At 37.8% G+C, this 20,153-nt stretch overlaps 1 protein-coding gene across 2 annotated transcripts in view; it reads right to left on the bottom strand.

The window, feature by feature from the left end:
* Nucleotides 1-9,967, bottom strand: part of vipr1b (vasoactive intestinal peptide receptor 1b) — a 36,224-nt gene extending 26,257 nt beyond the window's left edge. Inside the window, exons 1-2 of one of the 2 annotated variants that reach the window (XM_032552216.1) lie at nucleotides 9,755-9,967; nucleotides 302-392 (exon numbers count right to left, since the gene is read on the bottom strand). In XM_032552216.1, coding sequence (XP_032408107.1) covers nucleotides 302-392; nucleotides 9,755-9,808 — 145 coding nt within the window. In that variant the 5' untranslated portion in view covers nucleotides 9,809-9,967. Of the gene's footprint in view, nucleotides 1-301; nucleotides 393-1,928; nucleotides 2,008-9,754 lie in introns of those variants that run through there. The other variant, XM_032552217.1, reaches the window with a different exon arrangement.
* Nucleotides 9,968-20,153: the final 10,186 nt, after the last annotated feature.

Genomic DNA, 20,153 nt, shown 5'->3' with positions numbered 1-20,153 from the left:
TGAAAGTGTTTCAAGTGCTGTAGCTTAGAGTTTACTAGTGGCAAAAAAGCACTACATGAGAATCTATAATGATTTTTAAGACTTCATTTCTGTTTCAAGATTGAGCCCAAATTTACTGGTTGAATTAGTCAACCGTATAAAATACACACACTCTATCCCTGCTATTGTTAATAGCACTTTAGGGGAAAGGAGGAGAGTATTTCCTCCTTTCCTTGAAGTCATTTCACCCTTGCACACTACTCTTCCCTCCTTATAGCCCCCTGTACACACTCAACAAACAGAAAGAGTTTTCAAGAATGACCTGAAGTGACATTCCCAGAGGTGCGATTTTCACAGTGCTCTTTCTCCAGCTCGATCTCGTTCATCATGTCACACATCTGTACTGATAGTACCTGCAAAAGATTAAGAAAACAAGATCTTATGAGAAAAATATGCATCATTTCACTGTGACACAGAAATTACTTGTAAAAAGGTTTTATTTTAGTGATTAAGAGGTTCAAGTTTTTCTTTACTTTGTTTTTTTTCTTTTACAACATTTTAGCTTCCTGTAAGGCCTTTTTTCCTTCAGAATCAAGCTCATGCTGATAACTCAGTCAATGCACAGAAATGTTCTCTATGTCAGAAATCTAAACAAAGTCTCTTCTTGGAAAAGGAAAATAGATGCTATCATGCAAATGGATTAGGAAGTGTAGAGGGGAGCCACTGAGTAATCTGCTGCGATTATTCATCTGTGTCAACAAAGGCTGAAAAATGCGGGCTGACAGCCACTGGCAGAGAGCCGGTGGGCCAAAGAAAACGTGTAAGACGAGCAGCAAAAGCCTGAGAAGGTCAGAGGAGATGAGCAGAGAGAGGGATAGAGGAGTCAGTATGAACCAGAGCATATTCATGAACTCTCCCAGCCCAAGCTCCAAAGCAGTGAGAGCAGCAAAGGTCAGAGTAAAAGGAGTGCTGGAGCAAAAAGTAGTTGATGTATTAACAATTCACTGAACCCTGCATGGCCAGTAATTGGTCAGTATCGACACTTTAAGCCGCCCTGCTGTTGCAAATCATCGCTGTCAGGAAAAAAAGAAGAAGGCATATAGGAACAGCTGTCATTTTCAGACCGATTTTTTTAATCTGACAGACATCGGAGCTCTATTAAACATGGCTATTCATATACCACATATATGTTCTTTTATTTATGTTTCTGTAATTTATGTTTAACAGGACCTCTCAGCAATAAATCTTTTACTCTTTTATATCATGCTCCCTTTTTTTCCTTTTAATAAACAGCTTTAGGTTTGTGGGTTCAACTGCAGACTGGAGTACAAGTACGTTTCTCCATGTTTTCTCTGTTTGTGGCTAAAGGCTCTCACTGTGCGTCACTGGACACATGAAACCTAATAAATTGCTTAATAACCCATTTGTTAGCTGTATAATAGTGGCAATGACTTTGTTTCTTATCTGTTCTGGAATTTCTTTGAATCGACTCATAAAAACTTTCAGCCTGCTTCTTGATGCCAGGTAGGCTCTGTTTGAGTGATGTACTGATTCTTTAGGTCTGATGGCAATAAACCTGAGTGTGACTTGTAAATTTGATTTAAATGAAGCACTAAGAAACAGTGAGACCAGTTATATTTTGACAATGAAACATTTAAATGTTTGGCACTCCGCACATTAAGACCCAGCAAATAAATTCGCCTTAATAAACAAACCTACTACAATACAATTAAAGTTCATGGTTGTAACAAAACACATGTAGCTAAAGTCCAAGAGACATGAATATTTTACAAGCCACAACATTATATACCTCTCCTGTCTTGTCTGGGTTTAATTTATCGCTTTATTTACCTCCCCTGACCTGGATGAGGTCACACTGACACCATCCATGAGGTTTTGCTTATGGGAGTCTTTTTCTAAAATTGATTACAGCATCAAATCCGACATACCTGAAGTAATAGCAGCAGAGCAGCCGGGAGATCAGACTTTAATCTGCAAACTGGATGTACATAAATCGAGGCAGAATGAAATCTCCTGTTGAACCATTTGGTGACCTTAGTATTGATTGACCTGGAATAGACTCTGGGTCAATGTACCAACTGTGCACTTATTTAGTTGCTTCATTTGAACAACAAAGCTTCTCTCTGAGAAAGACACTATTATCACAATGAATTTTCAGCACAACATCGAACTGTAGCTAGCACATTATTAGAGACATTACACTTGAAAGTCCTCAGTGGAAAACAAAGCAATAATTTAAATATATGTGAGAAATGTCCTGACTCTGCTCTCAAAAGACCAGTCATCTGTCATACATGGAAACACATCCAACTAAAGCTGTATTTCACTTTGTACAGAACCGACTCAGCAGAGTTTCCACTGTAGTAAAGACAGAGTTCGAACACAACATGAAAGGCATCACTAACCGGGTGAAATGAACTGAAGAGGGGGCAGCACTAAAGGGTCTAAAATGCAGTTTGGTAATTTTGTGTAGGAACAATAAACACAAAACCCTCTGTAATTAAGCAGTTTTTATTAGAATTTTATTACAAAATGACATGTCAGGAAACAATTAAAGAAAATATCCTTACTGCCATTATAGCACTCCAACACTTTCAGCTTGTTTCCTCTGGAAATTTTGACATTTTAGTTTTAGGGAAGAGCTCTGAGACTTTAAGGTTGGAAGGACTTTACCATCATTTTGCGTTCAAAATTATTCATAATCATTTTGTTACTGATGTGGATGTATCCTCAAATGCAGGAGGAATCTTGAGAGCAGCACTGTCATAGGAGAAAACTTCTGATTCTTTGTTTCGCAGTTCTTTTTCTGCTGTTCAATGCTTTTGTAAAAAAAAAAAAATTGTGCCACAATAAGTGGGCTGTGCTCTACCATTCACAGCTAATATGAACAGGTAAGAAAAGACCTTAAGGAATATTACCACATTGTGTTATCCGTTGAGTTTCCTCCAGACACTGTGAAAGCAGATTCCATCTTCTTCAGCGCATATTTATGGATTTCACATTAAACTGCTGTAGACCTCAGTTTGAGAAACACAGCTCTCGGGAAATGTTTCAAGTGGCAAGACGAGGCCCTTGTCATCTGGTATGCAAGTAATTTTTCCCAGGGTGAAATTTCTGTTGCCATTTATATGATGCAAGCTTTCTTTGAGGTGACCTGACCAAGAAATCAGTGGAAGCTAAATTCTTTGTTGGTTTCACATTTCATGTTCAAGCTTTGAGTGGCGTCACATGCAAATATTTGTGTCAAAGTAGATTTCACACCAAGTAAGGATATCTGAAATTTTAACAACTTGGCAACAGAGGACCCAAACACAAACAGAAGACAGGCAGGAACATGAGCACCTTAATATGTCGTAAAATCTGGAAGAACATTTACAGAAGTATGGAAACTCGTCGTTTTTTTTCATTCTTGCTATGGTATGGTAGTGTCATGATGGTTTACATGTCTTCTACATTTTTCTTATGATCCTGAAGTTCCTAATTGAAACCTTGGTTCAAATAATTTTCTGGTGAGGGGTTGTCTGTTGCTCCTCACCTGCTAAAAATCAGAATAGGAAGAAACTGAACTTACTTATTCAATGCTGTTACATGGAGAAGTAAAATGACCAGGATTTTTAAAAATTACAAAATATTACAAAGCAGAGACTAATAGGTAAATGTGCCCACTGCCACAAGTCTGAACAAAAGATCTCAGGCTTTGACAGTAAAAAAAAAGTTCAAAATAAAAGCCACTGTAGTGTTTCTGTATCTTGAATGAATATTGTTCGAGCTTGAATAAGTCTGCAGTGTGATGAGTGAAGTTCACAAAACTAAGAGAAATCCAACATTTAGTCCCCCACTTTCCTCCTACTTTTTCTTTCATCAGAAGCAATAAAACAATCCTTAGTGTTTGGTGTTTTTCAAAATAACAGGCTCAAGTTTCAAGCTGAAGATTCCCAAAAATTATTAATGCTGCATAAACAGAATAAACTTGGAGACAAAGTCCCTCATCAGACAAGCAAACAGACATAATGGAGTGACGTCTGCACTGCCTTAGCCTGTAGGCTGCTGGGATCAAGGGTTTTTTATTGCTCAGAGTTGGTTTATTTTTTCAGAGCCAGAATCACAAAGAGGGTGACCTGTGCTGAAACAATCATCCAAGTTCACTGCATGGATTCAATCCTGTCCTCAAAGAAACTGAAGGACAGAAAGGGCAGTGATTTAAAAAAAAAAAAAAATTTATTTGGTTTAAAATGCAGAAAGCAAAATGACGTATGTACCACCTGAGGTTGAAAATATACTTCAAACATCTCCAGCTTAACACTTCTTCCATACCGACAGCAAAATTGAACAATAAATCAATCTCCATGTCCTAAACCTTGCAGCAGATGATAAGTGGACCTCTGCAAAGCCCTAGGGAAGCACACATACACACTGCAGCTTAGAAAGAAAAAGATCTCATAAATACCTGTCAGCTCTGATAGTTTGAGCAGAGCTCATCGTGAGGGCCTGCCAGGCTGGTGCTACTCAATTTTTAGGGGCTGTTGTTCTTTAAAATGGCAGCCATGTTTTCCCTTGCATGATGGGGAGATAATGATCAAATAAAAGATAAGAAGAGTTGAGGGAAAAATGAAAGGAGAGGGTTGTGTTATTGTGCGGCCCATCAATCCAGCGTAATGCCTTTATATCCAGGCTCCATCTCTATGTGGAGCAACATCTACACCATGTGCAATTCTTGCTCATTAATTTTAGGATTTATTAGCAAATGTGCAAAAGAAAAGTATTAGATATGAATGACTCTGCTAGCCAAACACAAAGAAACGTCACTTTTAAACACTTGTTTAGTGAACTGATAAATAACATCCTGAATTACTGTGGAGAAAAATAATCTGAAAAAATCTATAGAATCCTTAATTACATGGATCCAGTCCAGATAAACCATTTTTTTTACACAACCTGAAAGAAAGAAAAATTATATAATCATTTTAAATTCAGTTTATTGAGGTTTCAATAAGGGCAACAGAAAGTCAATGTAAGATTTTCAATGTAAGAGTACGTCCTAGTAAGTCAGTCATTAGTATTCCACCACATGCCTCCAAAACACAGCAGGGGTGAAGTCCGACAGCCATTTAAGCAGCATACGTATCAGCTCCAGTCAGATGTAGCAGTGAAAACAGCACAAGCAACAACCGTTTGTGTTTCGAAAAATGAACAACAATGTTGCTACACTTCACGCTTCACCGTTAATTTTAAAATCTGAAAGAATTTATTATTGCCTGAAGAGGCAATCCTCAAAAGTTTTGAGAACAATGTCTGACTGAAGGATTGTGTCCGAGCTTCTAAACATGATGATGGTCATGAACTATTTCACATCCATCTCTACTTTTGACTCTGCTGCACAAGCTGCGTATGTGAGCAGAAACATTTACATTTTTTTACATCTTTACCTTGTTTTCTGTGAAACCAGCTGCACAGCATTTTGCCCTTTTATCCTTTTTTTCTCCTGTACAACCAGCATCTGTCAGTAGATGGGTTTTTTTTCAAGACAATCAGTGTACTGCAACATCCATCGACTTTTGCAATGCTAAGATATTTGTTCAGATTGTGAGTTACAATAAGTCAGGATACCATCTTATCCATAATGCCTCATTTAAATGTGGGTAAGGCCTGTTCATTCCTAGAAATGCTATTTACCTGGAAACAATTACTATTGGATAGAAAACTGATTGTTCATAGGGGTTCATGATAAGGACACACAGATTCAGGTTTACACAGGACCAGAAATGGCTTCATGAGCTGCCTCCTATTTCATTTTAGATTTCAAAGACATTTATATTACTGTGAAAATGTCAGAACAGCAGGAATTAGTCCTCCTTCAAACCAGATTAACGCTGCCCAAAACTCTAGAACCTCAAAGGCTATTTGAACATTGATGGATCACGTCAAAGTCAGAAAACCTATTCAGTGCAAACATGAAACTACTGTATGTCACATCTAGGTTTTTGTTTTCTGCTGCTTTCCTGGCCATCTAATGACAACACTGCAACAAATTTCTGTACGCTACAAACCTCCTTAGATATATATTAGTCTCAGTTTCAGCCTTGCAGCAAAGAAGGAAATAAACATTAGTATTTTCTTGAGCTCATTCACAGCATGAGAGAGCAGCACTGCTCCATCTGCCACAGCCACAGCATTTTGTGTGCATATACTTCATACAGTGCTGTCATCACTAAACTCAAAATCCAAAACATATCCCCAAGAGACTGTCACACCCAGGCTCCAAAACCGGAACCTGCTTCTGCTGCAATTAGTTTGAAATTTTGTCAGAAACCATATCACTTCTTACCTTTTTAACACTCTGTCCTTCTCTCTTACCCCCTCTTGAAACAGTATGGAGCTCCTGTTTTGAGGCTCCAAAACAAAAAAAAAATGAGAACAGCCTATTTGCACAATTTGGAGGTGTGTGTGTTCTTTTTGAGGACCACGAGTCTGTTAAATAAAACAATCCTTTCCATTCAGGAGATCTATCTCATAGCAAGTTCGGTGCATTCCCATCTCCTTGTACAGGTGGAGGTGTATTTATTGGCTCAGAGATCTTGTCTCATCTCTTTAATGAGATCCTTTTAGTTACAGACAAATCATTGGTAAAATGCAACACAAATAGCAGTTGCCTTTGAAATGTTGGTAGACCAACAAGGATGTGACAATGTTTCAATCTCACTCCAGCTCTCTATCTTATGTAACGGGGAGTAAACTGCATTCTTGGTGCATCACAGAAAATCTTTCCAAAACCAATTTTTTTGAAATATTAGAATTTAGCAGATTTCTACAACACATTCAGGCTTTTAAAAAACTGTTATTGCATGCATTTAAGCACAGCAGATGTTCATAGATAGATCTTTTCACTTTGTGCCAAATTCCTGTTTGTCCAAGTGACTAAACATCTTAGATATAACAGAGAACAAATTGCCAAACACATCGTGGTTTAGTGTTATAACAAAGTGGAAAGTGGGTGCCAAAGTCATACATTTTTAGTTGTTATAAGTAGCTTAATTTTAAAAGTACTCAAATATTTAATGACGAAACAAAAGGATATGTGCCTGGTAAAACAAAAAGGTGCACTTCATATGATTGTGAACCTGCTTGATTGTTTCTCTGCAGAAACTCAGCTGGCACATCTTAGCAGGGTCTGCTTGCTCGCCCCTGAGGGGGTTTAAAGAAACAAGTAGCTAGACAAAAAAAAGTGAGAGGAGGTGATCTGTGTCGTGATGTTCAGCCAACAGAACATCCAGCTGTATTATAAGAACATGGCTGCGGTAATGTTTTCTCATTTGTTATACGTCGGAGCAACACTTTGTTGAGTCTCACACCAGACACAAATTCAAACAGTTTCTTGCTTGCTTCTCCAATTGTCTGATACAAAAGTGAAAAATGAGACAAAAGAAAGAGAAAAGAAAAATGTTTTCTTACTGCTCGGTAAAAATGTGACTAAACGTTGATTGATTGGAGCTGCATTGAAAATGAACAATACAACGATACTAGAGTGATCGCATGGTGACTGAAGCATCGCACTGAAAGAGTAATCCAGTTCATGTCAGCTGAAAGTAAGAGGACAGCAAGTGTCTGTCTGCAGAGAGGCAGCGTGAAACAGTGAAAATGAATGTTCTGCTTGGTTGGGCTTGGGAAAAGATTACAATTTAGGTCATCAGTACAAATGATATCCTGGAAAGATGGGAGAATGGTAAAATGGCTTCTTGAACTGTTGGAAGCTCAGGCAACAGGAAACGGGGTGCTCACACTAAAACATAAAGAGACATGATAATTAAAGTTAGTTGCTGTGTTTCAGTCAACATTGATGTTCATGCTGACTGTCTCATTCGTCTCTAGCAGCCATTTGTTTTCAAAGAGCTCGGTGTTATCTCTGACCTGATGGATGACTGCTTAAATTTTGCTTTCTATGCTGATTTAAAAATGCTGCTTCACAACCTTTTTTAATAAACTGAAATAAAGCACCCTCTCTGTCCCCGCTAAAGAACTTTCTTTTAATTAAGCTTTGTTGTGTTATTTGAAGTGTTCTGTTTATGGTTGCGGTGAGGGGAAACTCATTTGTTAGGGCCTGCTCTGTTAACCAGCAGGAGGCGTGTCAAACAAATGCTTTCCTTCAAAATTTACCTCATTTCTCACTCTGTAACCACAACAGGAAATCACCCAGCTGCACTGGAACACAAACAGTTTAGATGAAGACGGACTTTATTTATTCAGATAGTTCCTTTCGGTGTCAGTCAGGTGATTTTGTTTTTCACATCCAGAGGGAAGGACGAGTTATTATTGCACACCGCGCTCTCTGTCCTCTTCTTCCTCGGTCTCCCATCTGCTTTGTGTTAAATCGATAACAGTGGCATTCAGCCGCTGGCGTGCAGTTTTACCCACTTAGGGGACTTTCTGTGCAGGCTTGAACACCACATTTTCTCACTGGATGTATTGATGTAACATGTCAGGCTGTGTCACTTTAAAGCCACCACAGAGGACTTTGGGAAAGACACCCGGCAAGAGCCACTAAGTTGGATCAACAAGTGATGATTCCGGTTAATGCAAGGCGTCAGGGTGGCCCAGAAGTAGTCAAAGGAAAGGAGGGAGAGAGTCTTCGCTATTTTGGGCCTCAAGGGAGCCTTCTTCGTGGGCAGTAGCTATACTTAATCCACAACCATCATTCATGTCCTAGAGTTATCTTTGATTGCCTCTCACAAGTATTTGAAAATGGGGAAAAAAAGTATCCACTTCTTTGAAATCACACAAGGGTCTGAACAGCAGTGCACGTAAACAGAGCTCAACACAAGTATAAATACTTCTGATAAAAACACGAGATTTCACGGGGGCTTTGAGAGTCAATAGATAAGACCAAAGTGTATGGAGCCACTGAATTTCCCATCTTAGTAACGGAGGTTTAAATGGTTAAAAACGGAATCTAAAAACAAATGGGATAGTAAAGCAATCTGCTGCATAGTTCCACAAAAAACCAACACTCGATGTATGGATGTATGGATGTATGTATGGATGTATGTATGTATGGATGGATGGATGGATGGATGGATGGATGGATGGATGGATGGATGGATGGATGGATGGATGGATGGATGGATGGATGGATGGATGGATGGATGGATGGATGGATGGATGGATGGATGGATGGATTAGGAAATACCTATATTTTTCCAGACATTTCTTGTCTTTCTCTATAGTCATCCACTTTGAACGTACTTTTTGCTGCACATTATTTGATAGCGAAAACAATGATTGAAGGTGAAAGCAGCTGAATTCAGATCCCATTCAGTTGCTCTGACTCACAATCCAGTCTGTTGAAAAATGTCTACTTTATACCAGAGTGGCCTTGGCTTAGACCATCTATTTGAATTATAAATGTTTTCGTCAATGAACAGAGAGCATCTGTCGACGGCTACCGAGAATTTAAATGTTCTGAGTCACCTTCTGAGAAAAGGATGAAAAAAAATGTTTCAGAAAAAAAACAGACATCTTTAGGTTGTCAACCACTGGGAGGGAAAATGTAAAAAGTAGCCATGGCATCAACAATTCAAGGTTTTCATTGTAAATCTAAGTGATTAAATGACTTTAATTTCATTTAGTAGGAATATTATTAAGTCATTCAATCACTTTTGGGTAAACATTACATTCTTGTAGTAGTGAAATGCATAATAATCAAATAAATTAAATGCTTAACATGATTATCAGTCTATTTTAAATTTTAAACAACACTTACTTTTGGAAGACATCCATACAGCAGCAGCAGAAAAAGCAGCTGGAAAGAATCCATCCTGTTGTCTGTTTCTTTTCCCACTTTCAGCAAAGGACAGCTGGTGGGAAGTTTAATCAGTCCTGTTTGGATCAGGTGATTTCTTCTCTGTAAAAACTACTTGGACACGAGGAGAACTGAGTGAGGAAAAAGGCAGCTGCTGCTAGATCAAACCGCTCTCCTGTCTGTGCGCCTCTCCAGCAGCAGGAGAGCTACATCTACTCCACCTCCCTTTCCGACATCCCTCCCCTCAGCCATTCACAACTCCACGGCGCCGGTCCCAGGGGGCCGTTAACAAGGCTGTCATCTCGCTACGTGTTGTCGGAGGACTGTGTCGGTAAGAGAGGCTGGTAATTAATTCCTGTGTAATCCCTGATATTCCATTTAATCTTCTTCAAATAAACAGAGGCTGAACGCAGTCTGACAGGCACGCTGAAAGATGATTTTATCAGGAGCGTTGGTATGGCCAAGTTAAAACAAAGTGTACACATACTAGTAAACCTTTCTAAATGTCTTTATGAGTATACCCTAAAACGCATAGAAAATAAATCTGTTTTATTTGTATTAACTCAGCGAGAAATCACTGAATTACCAACAATACAACTGAAAATGCCTAGTGTATTCAACAAAATGCTTGCAGAAGTCAAATGAAACCGTAAGTGGAAGAGAAGCCATATGAAAAAATAAAAATGATCCTATTTGGTAGTTTGAAAATGTTGGGGCAAATGTTGAGTAGTTTTAACCAGACATTAGGTGAAAAATGTGACCCAGTTTATTGGGTTGCAGAAGAGACTCGTTAAACTTCATATGCCTCCATTTTGAGCCATACAATGATTTTGACCTCTGCTCCAAGAGTAGCTGTTCAAATTTTGAACAGAGTGACATGAACGAATGAAAAAGTGGTAATTCAAGCATGAACGGGACATTGGGTGAGCCTTTCAAAGAAGAAATGAAACCCAATCCAACAACTTTTAATGTAATTAATAACTACACTGGACTGATATTACCTGATCCAGACAGATAACAAAACAATACAAGTAACTCAATTAGATATGATCTGATCATATTTATGTGGTACACTGAGAAGACCTAGTGTGATCTAACTTCTAAGGTGGTGCCACGTCTAAGAAAATACTCTCTTTTGAAGGCGAATAACATCTTAATGAGTTGCAAATTTTGATTTTAAGAATCTCTGTTCAATGACGAATATTCCAGTTGTTATCTCAAAAGTTTACATATTTATGATTTTTCCTACAGATGATCAAATTCTGCCCAGAACCCAAAACCCCCCAAATAACCATTTAATTTAATTTAATTGTGAATCCTTAAGTCACATTATGCAGCACCAATATATTTTTTATGCTTACAATGTTGACAACAGAAAAGATATTGTACTCTCCACAACAGCCTAATAGTATCTTGCTGAAAACACTGAAGAACCCAAACTTTCTCAAAAAGTAGAGTCTGTTTGTCACTTCTTGTACAAAGTTTCTCTTTATGTTGGTTAATTTTTCCTGACCAGTTTAACCAATCTTCTTTCGTATGAGGCTGACTAATATTTCCTGACATATTAGTGGGATGTTACTGTATTTGAGCCAATGTTGATTAGAGAAAATCCACAGTATATTTTAAAAACACTGAAGTGGTATGCTTCATATAGAACTAAATGCTGCTGATCTATTTTAGTGTTCATAAAAAGCAAATTTTCTTCTTCCTTATCTATTATTTCCTTATGTATATGTCACTATGTTGTCATACACCTCACTGTGCCTTGAGGGTTAATATCTACAGCCTTGAAGTCAAGCTCCTGCAACTTTAATAACTAAAAAAAAGTGTGGAAAAATCCTAAAACAGCGTGATCTCTTGAAATTTCCATTAGCGGTGGATTTAGGCAGAATGGGACACAGTGACCATCCAGACCGAGGAAACAAAGGATGTCTACAGGAGGCGTCCAGCATCTCATTATCATAATGGCAGAAAGAAGCAGCCAATTGTGACACATGGTCCCTTAAATAAATAAAGACACATCTGCTGAACAATTGCATGAATAAAGTCTGCCATCCATAATGCTGGAGTAGTGCATTTACTGCTGATGCAAAAAAGATGTGTCCAGACTAACCATACGTACAAAAAGAAATTTAGAGTCATCGTAGCACTTTTCATCACTATTTTGTCACTACAGCTCAAGGAAAGTCATGAAAAGGTAGGTGCAGAAGAGATGTATCAAACTGTGGGAGACAGTTTTATCTCCAAGGTGTTTGAGCATCTTTAAATCCACCTGTCCTCTGTCAAACACCCCCTGCAGTCACACGGATGCAGCCTTCATCCGTCCTGACTGCCACGTCGGATGTTCATCCTGTCCAGCTTCCAGTCCAGCGCCTGCGTGTCCGTCCCAGCTGATTGGCCGCCACTCACAGATGACTGGACCTCACAGCTTCCTTCTCTGTCTCTGTGACTGACTTCACTCTAGCTGTCGTCTCTCAGAAGGAGCTCATTCATGAATATGGATGGAGAAGGCAGAGCAGTGCTGCAGAAAAATACAAACAGAAACCCGGACGTGTTTTTTATTTGTTACCTGCTCTTTGTGAGGTTACACGTCTTAACACACACCTGCCTCAAGTGTGAAAGCCGACATGTTCTCTGAAAACACTCAGAAAACATAAATTTCATAATAAAAAAAATGACATCTATAATCACCATGAAAGGTCTTTTATTCCCTTTGGCTGATATCTTCACTTTTCTGCCATAAGAGTTACACTGAAAGAATCTCTAATGAAATGTAATTCATTTTTATTTATGTGCACATACATTAATCTTTACAAGAACATTTTGTTGTTGTTGATTTCTTCTACTATAGGACAACTTGTTATCGTCAGAAAACTGTTAACAATAAGTTAGCACGGATTTTTGAGTAAAATCATTAACGTGGAAAAAAATATTTTAACCCTACAGCAAGCACGCATCTCTTTTTTCTCATTTATAACAATACTGCAAGACAATTAAACAGAAATAATAAAACTATCATTATAAAACATTCTCTTGTGACCACACAATGTGTTTTTCCATTAGTCCTCCCACTGCCATGGCTGCCGTTCATCCATGCACCGAGCGCTCTCTCCATTTAAAAAAAAAAAATGCGACTGGAGGTGAAGGTGAGAGCATTAGTGTGTGAGTCGCCGTTGTCAGCTTGTAATTCAGGTGTGTAATTCAGGACTTTAGCCAGCCGAGCCTGGTTAGAGCTAACAAAGCAAGAGGAAATTGGGAATGGATTATAAAAAAAAAACTGCAATACTTTATCACTAAAAGCAACTCTTTGTTGTTCGTGAATGAGAGAAACAATAATTATGACCTGGCTGATTCAGCTGAAGTTGATGTGGGAATCTAAAGCTGAAATAATAATGAAACTTTAATAGGAAGCATGCAATTAGTTTTGGTAGCAATATTCAAGAAAGCCCGATATTTAAAACGTTTTTATGAGGCAATTAAGAAAAACAGACCTGATACCTACCGATATCAGGGTATCTGTACATCTGGGTACATAAAGTACTGTTTATTTGGACATTTCAGAGTATTTGCTGAAGTCTTTGAAAAGAATGACATATTTTGCACAAAAAAAAATATGTTTTGTACAAATTTATTCTCTGCAAATTGTGGGCCAATTTAAGAAATTCATCTCAGATTCTCATGCAACCATATTAATCTTACAGATTAAACTCTTCAGAGGAAACTATAGTTATAATTTTCACAGCTTAAGTCTATTATGAACGGGTTTCCCACATAAATGATCCACAAGTAACAGATGTAAAAAAAAAAAAAAGTTAAAATATTTCTTTAAATCCATACCAAATCAAATTACTAACAAACAAGGCCTATTTTCTTATCTACCAGTTGTATTCTTTTTGATAGACATGCAAGCAGTTTCCACATTTCCATTTGCACCAGTCCAGATGCTCTAGCAGGTCAGGATACACTTCCTTCCAGGAATTCCCATTTCCTGAAGATTACTTTAGCTTCGGTATGGCAGTGTTCTCGTGTGCAGCGAAGGTGTTGGTAAACGCTGCTGCAGGCGGCTGGCAGAAGCGAGAGGTAGAACATGACACACATAGAGCAACATAATGGAGGTACATCGCGTTGACAGCAATCATATTGACAGCCAACCTGATTTTCTGTCTTTCAGGTCAGGAAGACCAGTGTGCCAGCTGTGGCGCAGCCAGTCAGCTGTCATCTTTCAAACACAGCAACTACATACTCTCAGCCGCGTCTGACGGTTCTTGATGCACTTCCCTCTGATCCTTTTACACTTAAATCTAAGCAAGATGTAACATAGCTGGACATTTTCTTAGTCCATTTCTTTAATTATGTAACTACTTCCAGACGCAAATAAACTCAGTCTACATGTGCTATATTACCAGCAACTCCTTATATAAACAAAATCCTTTGAGAAGTCTTGTTGTGACAAGTCGATCTTGGAGAGAGTTGCAAGGGAGGTGCAGGGTGGTTAGCCTGGCTGATGCAAAGAAAATACAAGCCAGCAAACATTAAATTCAATCACTATTCTTCTGGGACTTTTTATATAGATTCAAGCTCCTGTTTATGGTTTTGTAATTATTCTAGATAAAGATTAACCTGATGAAAAATTACATCTCTCTCCCCTACATACTGCAAACCTGCTCCTAAACAAAACCAAACGAGGCCAGAGGAAGGTAATCTGTAGCCTTCCTGTAGCTTCAGGAAAGATTAACACAGTCATTTATGTGGCAAAAAAATCCATTTATTGCTGGAGGGTGACAATTATTCGACACAGAATAATATCTACTGCATTCTGTCACAGCATTAACATTATTGATAGTTTTGTGCTTGTTTTAGAACGAGCTTAGATAAGACTTCACCGTTACTTGAAGAGGTTGTTTGTACTTCCTGTTTTCCTCTATGGTGGAAGAAAACCTCCATGCTTAGTTGAAACAGGTTTCATTTCTGGTAAGATGCACTTACAGCTCAGTTAAAGATGGAGTCTGGCTTGGGTGTTGTGTGCGTGTGGGGGGGTGTTGGGCGGGTGTGTTGGGCGGGTGTGTTTTTGCAAACTATTTGAGTTTCAATGTTGCTGTTGAAATAATGCCTTCTTCCTCTCTGAGAGGCCTTTCTGTCCATATTTGTACAGGACTTGTTTTCTGTGAATAATGAGTTCTTCATAAAGACTTTTTTTGTTTGATTTTTGTTTTTTGTTCTTGTGTTGCCCACATTTTGAACAACAAAGTTACAATTCATGTACAATAAATTAGAATATTATTGAATAGCTCATTTATTTTTGCAACTCATTTCACTAATTGAAACACATTTTAAAGATTAATTGCACACAGAATTATGTTTTCAAGCCTTTAGGGTGATCTTCGGCCTCCAGCTAATGAAAACATATTTCACCAAAAATGTCAAAGTATATCTTTAGTTCAGAAATGTGGGCTTAGTGAAAAGCCTGTTTATTACCTACACAAAAAGTTGACATTTTCAAAAGATGCTTTTAATCCCACAAAAGAGGCTCATCATAATGCATATTCTAATTTATTGAATTTACGTGTATGCACTGAAAGCATACAAGGATAACACTTGACTTTAAAATTAAATCAGGTTTTTTAATATTCCAGAAGGCCGTTTAAATGCTCATAAAAATCCTTGAGACAATTGGGTGGGCTATTTTCATTGGTAAATGTTATTTAGAGCGGACTTTAAGGAGAAAACAAAAAAATCTGTAGCATCATCTCGCAAACTTCAATCACAAAAGCATTAAAATAAAGTAAGTGGTTATTCTGCTGAGAGAAAATTGCTTTTAATCCATCGGGTGCAGCTTACAAAAGTAGCGAGTGAATAGTAGAGCCTGAGATGAGCTTCAGTCAGCACAATAAGTTCTGAATGCTTAACGTTCTGATAAGATGACAGAATCTGCCACTTGGCTGAAAGACTTTCAAATGATGCCCACACAGCAGGAGCGATGTGACTGCACCAGAGTCAGTGTCACGGTAGCCTCCTCCACCGTGACACCGTGCCGTACCTTCAAAGCCTTGAAGGTACGGCAGGAGTGTCAGAGCTGCTGCAGAGAAAAAGCCGTGTCCATCTGTGACAGAGAGCCGCTCCTCCTCCCCGTAGAGAGGAGAAATTAGCTTAGCACAACGCCATTTCACTCAGAGATGTCACCTTTGATCCTAAAGTAATACGTTTCCTGCAGTGTGAAATGGTTAGAGCCATCAAACATGTTATTTGAAAGATGTGATGGTCTGAGACACAGTCATATGGAGAAGAATTTTAAAACCTGAGTTCAGATAATATGCCATTACATTTCTTGCAGCTACTCTATAAAAGGGCTTTTAACATTAAAATTTATAGCGCTAATGCTCAGATTCGTCCAGTTAAGCATTTTTATGCCTGAGGATTAAAATATTAATGGTAAAAAAAAAAAAAAGAATGTTAACATATCTTTTTGAATGAGACTAGCTTCATTTCAATCCTGACCTGTTAAACTGCAGCTCTGGGTCTACTAATATGAACAAATATTAAACAATAATCAGTTTTAAAAGTTAATCCAAACATTTTTGCATTAATCTTTGCACACTATTCTTGCTGCCTTCTCTATTTGGAAGTCAAGTCCAAAAAAAAAGTGTTTGGGGACAAATAATCCCACCTGTAAGTCTCTTTTTAATGATTTGTGACTGGAATCATGCTTCTCGTCTTCTCATTCAGATGCTCAGGCTACCAACCAGCTGAAGAGATGTAAAGCTGGGCCACATCACACTAATTAGAGCATTTTGGCTCTGTTATATCCACTAACTGTGTTGTAGCTTTCAATAGGAGCAGCAATTACAGAAGTGGATTGTTATGAAGACCAGGACAAAAACTGGAACAGGTGCATTTCAGAAAAAGTTCAAATCTTGCTTTTCAAGCTACCGACACCTGTCAAAGCAAGACAAGTTAGATTACCTTTGCGTTTTCTCTCTGTTTCAATAACCTACCAATGTATTATTCAGGTGCAATTTAATGTGCCTCAAAGTGAGGAGAGGGACTAGTGCATTCAGCTCATTTCACAAGGACAACTCCAGATGAAACCCATCCATTTATACCCGACAGAAACTCTGAGTCATGTTCCTGGAAGTATTTTTTTTTTTTTTTTTTAATCAAAGTAACAGCAGTGACAATTAAAAACTTAACATCACTGCCAAAGTGCAGTTATGTCATGTCATGCTATAAAATCCGCCAGTGAGTCTCCCACTACCCAGAAGCATTAACATTATACAGTACTTCCCATAGCTTTTCAGATAATAAAATGGTTCAGCCATTTTGGTCATAATGGCTTACAGTTGTGAATTCTACTGTGCTGAGAGCTTTTCACAAAAAAACATGCTCTTCACCGCTGTTTTAAAACTCAGACGTAATCCTTTTCAAAATATTTACTTTGTATTTATGCACCAGCTGTAATAAACTGATTAGTTTCAGAGCTAAAACCCAAAAGCTTTAAGTAAGGTTTACCCATTTACATATTTATATACAGATCTGTTGGTACTGAAAGTAACTAATTTTAGTTTAAATTAGTTTCGTTATAGAAATGATCAAATCTGTAGGTTTCAGTCAAAGCTTTCTAGCATGAGAAAAAATATTTTTTCTTTGCAAAATTTGTAAGGTTTTATGTGTTTTGTTGTATTATTCATATGTCCATATACAATCACATTGAAGCTTAAACATTTGCAGCAAAAAATCTAATCTAAACCAACCTGGGTCTGAGTGAAAGCATAATTGTACCTGAAACCTAATGAATCCTTCAAGGTGGCAAAAACTACCATAAAGTGTTGAAACAACTGGGAATCAGAAGACTTTTACCTCAGTATTAATTAAAGATTTGTTTTGCAGGAACATTAGTGGAGTTGCTCTTTAAAGTTATTGTGCAGCATCTCAATCTAACTAAAGTTAATGACTCACAATTTGTTGTCTGGAGTCCTAAAAACTTAAAACTTGCTTTGTAACCAGCTGATTTCCTGACTGATGCATGCCACTTACTTTGTTTCTCTTATGTTCTCAAAAACCTTTGGATTAATGTTTTAATGTCTTGCTTTCTGTTTTTTTTTTTTTTTTTTGCTACTTCATGTTGTCATACAGGTTCTGTTTAAGTGATTTATTTTTCTACAAGTTTAATCAGGTCTGAGTGTGACAACCAAAACAGGATTTAAAATCTGGTTAATCACAGTAAATTCACATGGAAGACAGTTATTTCTACTTTTGTGCACCACCTTGCCAACACTTTGACCCTCTCTATCAACTGGGATGTGTCTACAAGTAACAAGCCATCCAAAAGAAAGAAAAAAATAAGATTTGGATGACAGAAAGTTCAATTTAAACAAATCATCTCTGCCACACTCACAGTGACACGCACACAGCTCTAAAACACAGACACTTGGATTTTATTTTTTTTCCCATAGCCTACTATATCAAATACAAACCGTTTAATATTCTTCAAATAAAAGACATTTCCGTTTTATTCACTGGGCTGCTATTAACATGATCTTATTTATCATATACTAATTGAAGGTGCGCAGATCCTTTTCCATCAATTTTCGGGGAACCAAAATATTTTTAAATGTTTTTCTCTTTCAACAGGTTTAGGATGGAAATCTTACCTCAAATTTATGTCTTCAGATGAAACAAATTACAATGATTCAGGAGGGAGAGGACTCTGAATCCTCACAGTCTAACCAGCTAAGCTCCTGCAGGGCGTAGTGAATAGTACATGTCCTCTGAAGTTATTACATAATTTTGTACGTGAATGTTTTTGTGTTTTTTTGTTTTTTTTTTTTCTTCCTGGCTTTACAGGAGAGAAAACAATATGCTTGTGAAATTGTCTCGTGGAATTACATCACTGCTGGGCAAAGGACAGAGTCATAGCCCTGCTGTGTGTGGAATAAAAAATAAAAACTTTAACCGCGGGTAGGTTGAGCCTCAAGCACAGGCAGCTGCTGCAAGCCAAAAGCTCAGTGAACAGATTTACACAGAGATGCTTGTATTCTCTGAACTACAGATGAACTTTTGCTTTTGTTTGCACCTTGTGTTGGTGAGCAATAATTAGTGTTGCTCACAGGCAGCGGCTGCTTCGGTTATCTGATATATAATTTACCCGCCTTATTCTAAAATAAAACAGAGAATAAAAAAGGAAAAATAATAAAATTTTCATAGGTGCACACCTTTAAATTAGTACTTTGGTGAAGTTCCTTTTGATTCAGTTTTAGCAGTTTTCTTCAGTTCATCCGTTTCTTCTTAAAGGTAAAAAGGCATAAAATTGCTTTACTTTCAGCTGAGTTGTAAAGGATATATGCCACATTAACGTTGAACAAATATTAGAATTTCTTTTCAACATAATTTCCTGTTTTACATCACAAAGGTCTGCAGTTTTATGACAGATTTATTAACATTTTAACAAAATAAAGCTATCTCCATTACATTAGGATTCTTAAACTTATTTATAAGTTGAAGCGTTCTCCATCTCCAATTTCAACTACTTCATGTAAAGCTTTGAAAATGTAGCTTATTAAATAGATAACATGATTCCGTCTTCTGTTTCTTTCTAAATGTTTTTTTTTTTCATATCACAGGGTCAAAATTTATTTTTGTGATGGAAAAAAGATTTAAGTCACAGTGTCGGAGTCTCTTGATACGTCCATCTTTATTTGTCCTGCCCGATCATTTTATTTAAAGTGTTAAAATTGGTAAATTTTGATGTGCTATTCCTTCTAAAATGCACCACTACGACAGCATGAGTCAAATGTCAGTAACAGTACATTTATGAGAATACCATGCAAACATCCTGCTCAGCACAAGTTGCAACATCTCTGGTCTTCAAAACACAGGGAGGAAGAATAACATGCTAAACCTTGAGGTTAGATGCGTAAAATGTAACTAAACATGTTTTTAGAAACTGTTTGCAACAGGTGTTTGCTGAAAAAAAGGAAACTAAAATTAAAAGTGGACATTTCCAGTTTCCACTCATATGCCTAGCTGCTAAATTTAGCGCGCGCACACCTGCCAGTCTTCACCCATCATCCATCAGCCATTTCACCCGTTCTCCCCAAAGCCCCCACACCCCCAGCCCTGCAGGATATCGCTTGAGCTACCTGTCATCTTGATTGTGGTCGTACGGGCAGATTTGCACTTTCTGAAGTTGAGGCACCCGGCTTCTGGATCAGTGTGTGTGTTGACCTAATGCCTGAACATGGTATACATGGTGCTTCCAGTCGGTACTCGGCGTTTCGAATGTCTGGGTAAGAAAGGTTGGAACCTGTGAGGACTGATGCCAGTTCAGGCTGTCAGAGTGGAAAGTCTCTCCACTTAATCATTT

Source organism: Xiphophorus hellerii, chromosome 21 (genome assembly GCF_003331165.1).
Source record: "Xiphophorus hellerii strain 12219 chromosome 21, Xiphophorus_hellerii-4.1, whole genome shotgun sequence".
Classification (NCBI taxonomy): Eukaryota; Metazoa; Chordata; class Actinopteri; order Cyprinodontiformes; family Poeciliidae; genus Xiphophorus; species Xiphophorus hellerii.
The sequence above is the reverse complement of the archived record's forward strand: the minus strand, read 5'-3'. Positions and strand labels throughout refer to the sequence as shown.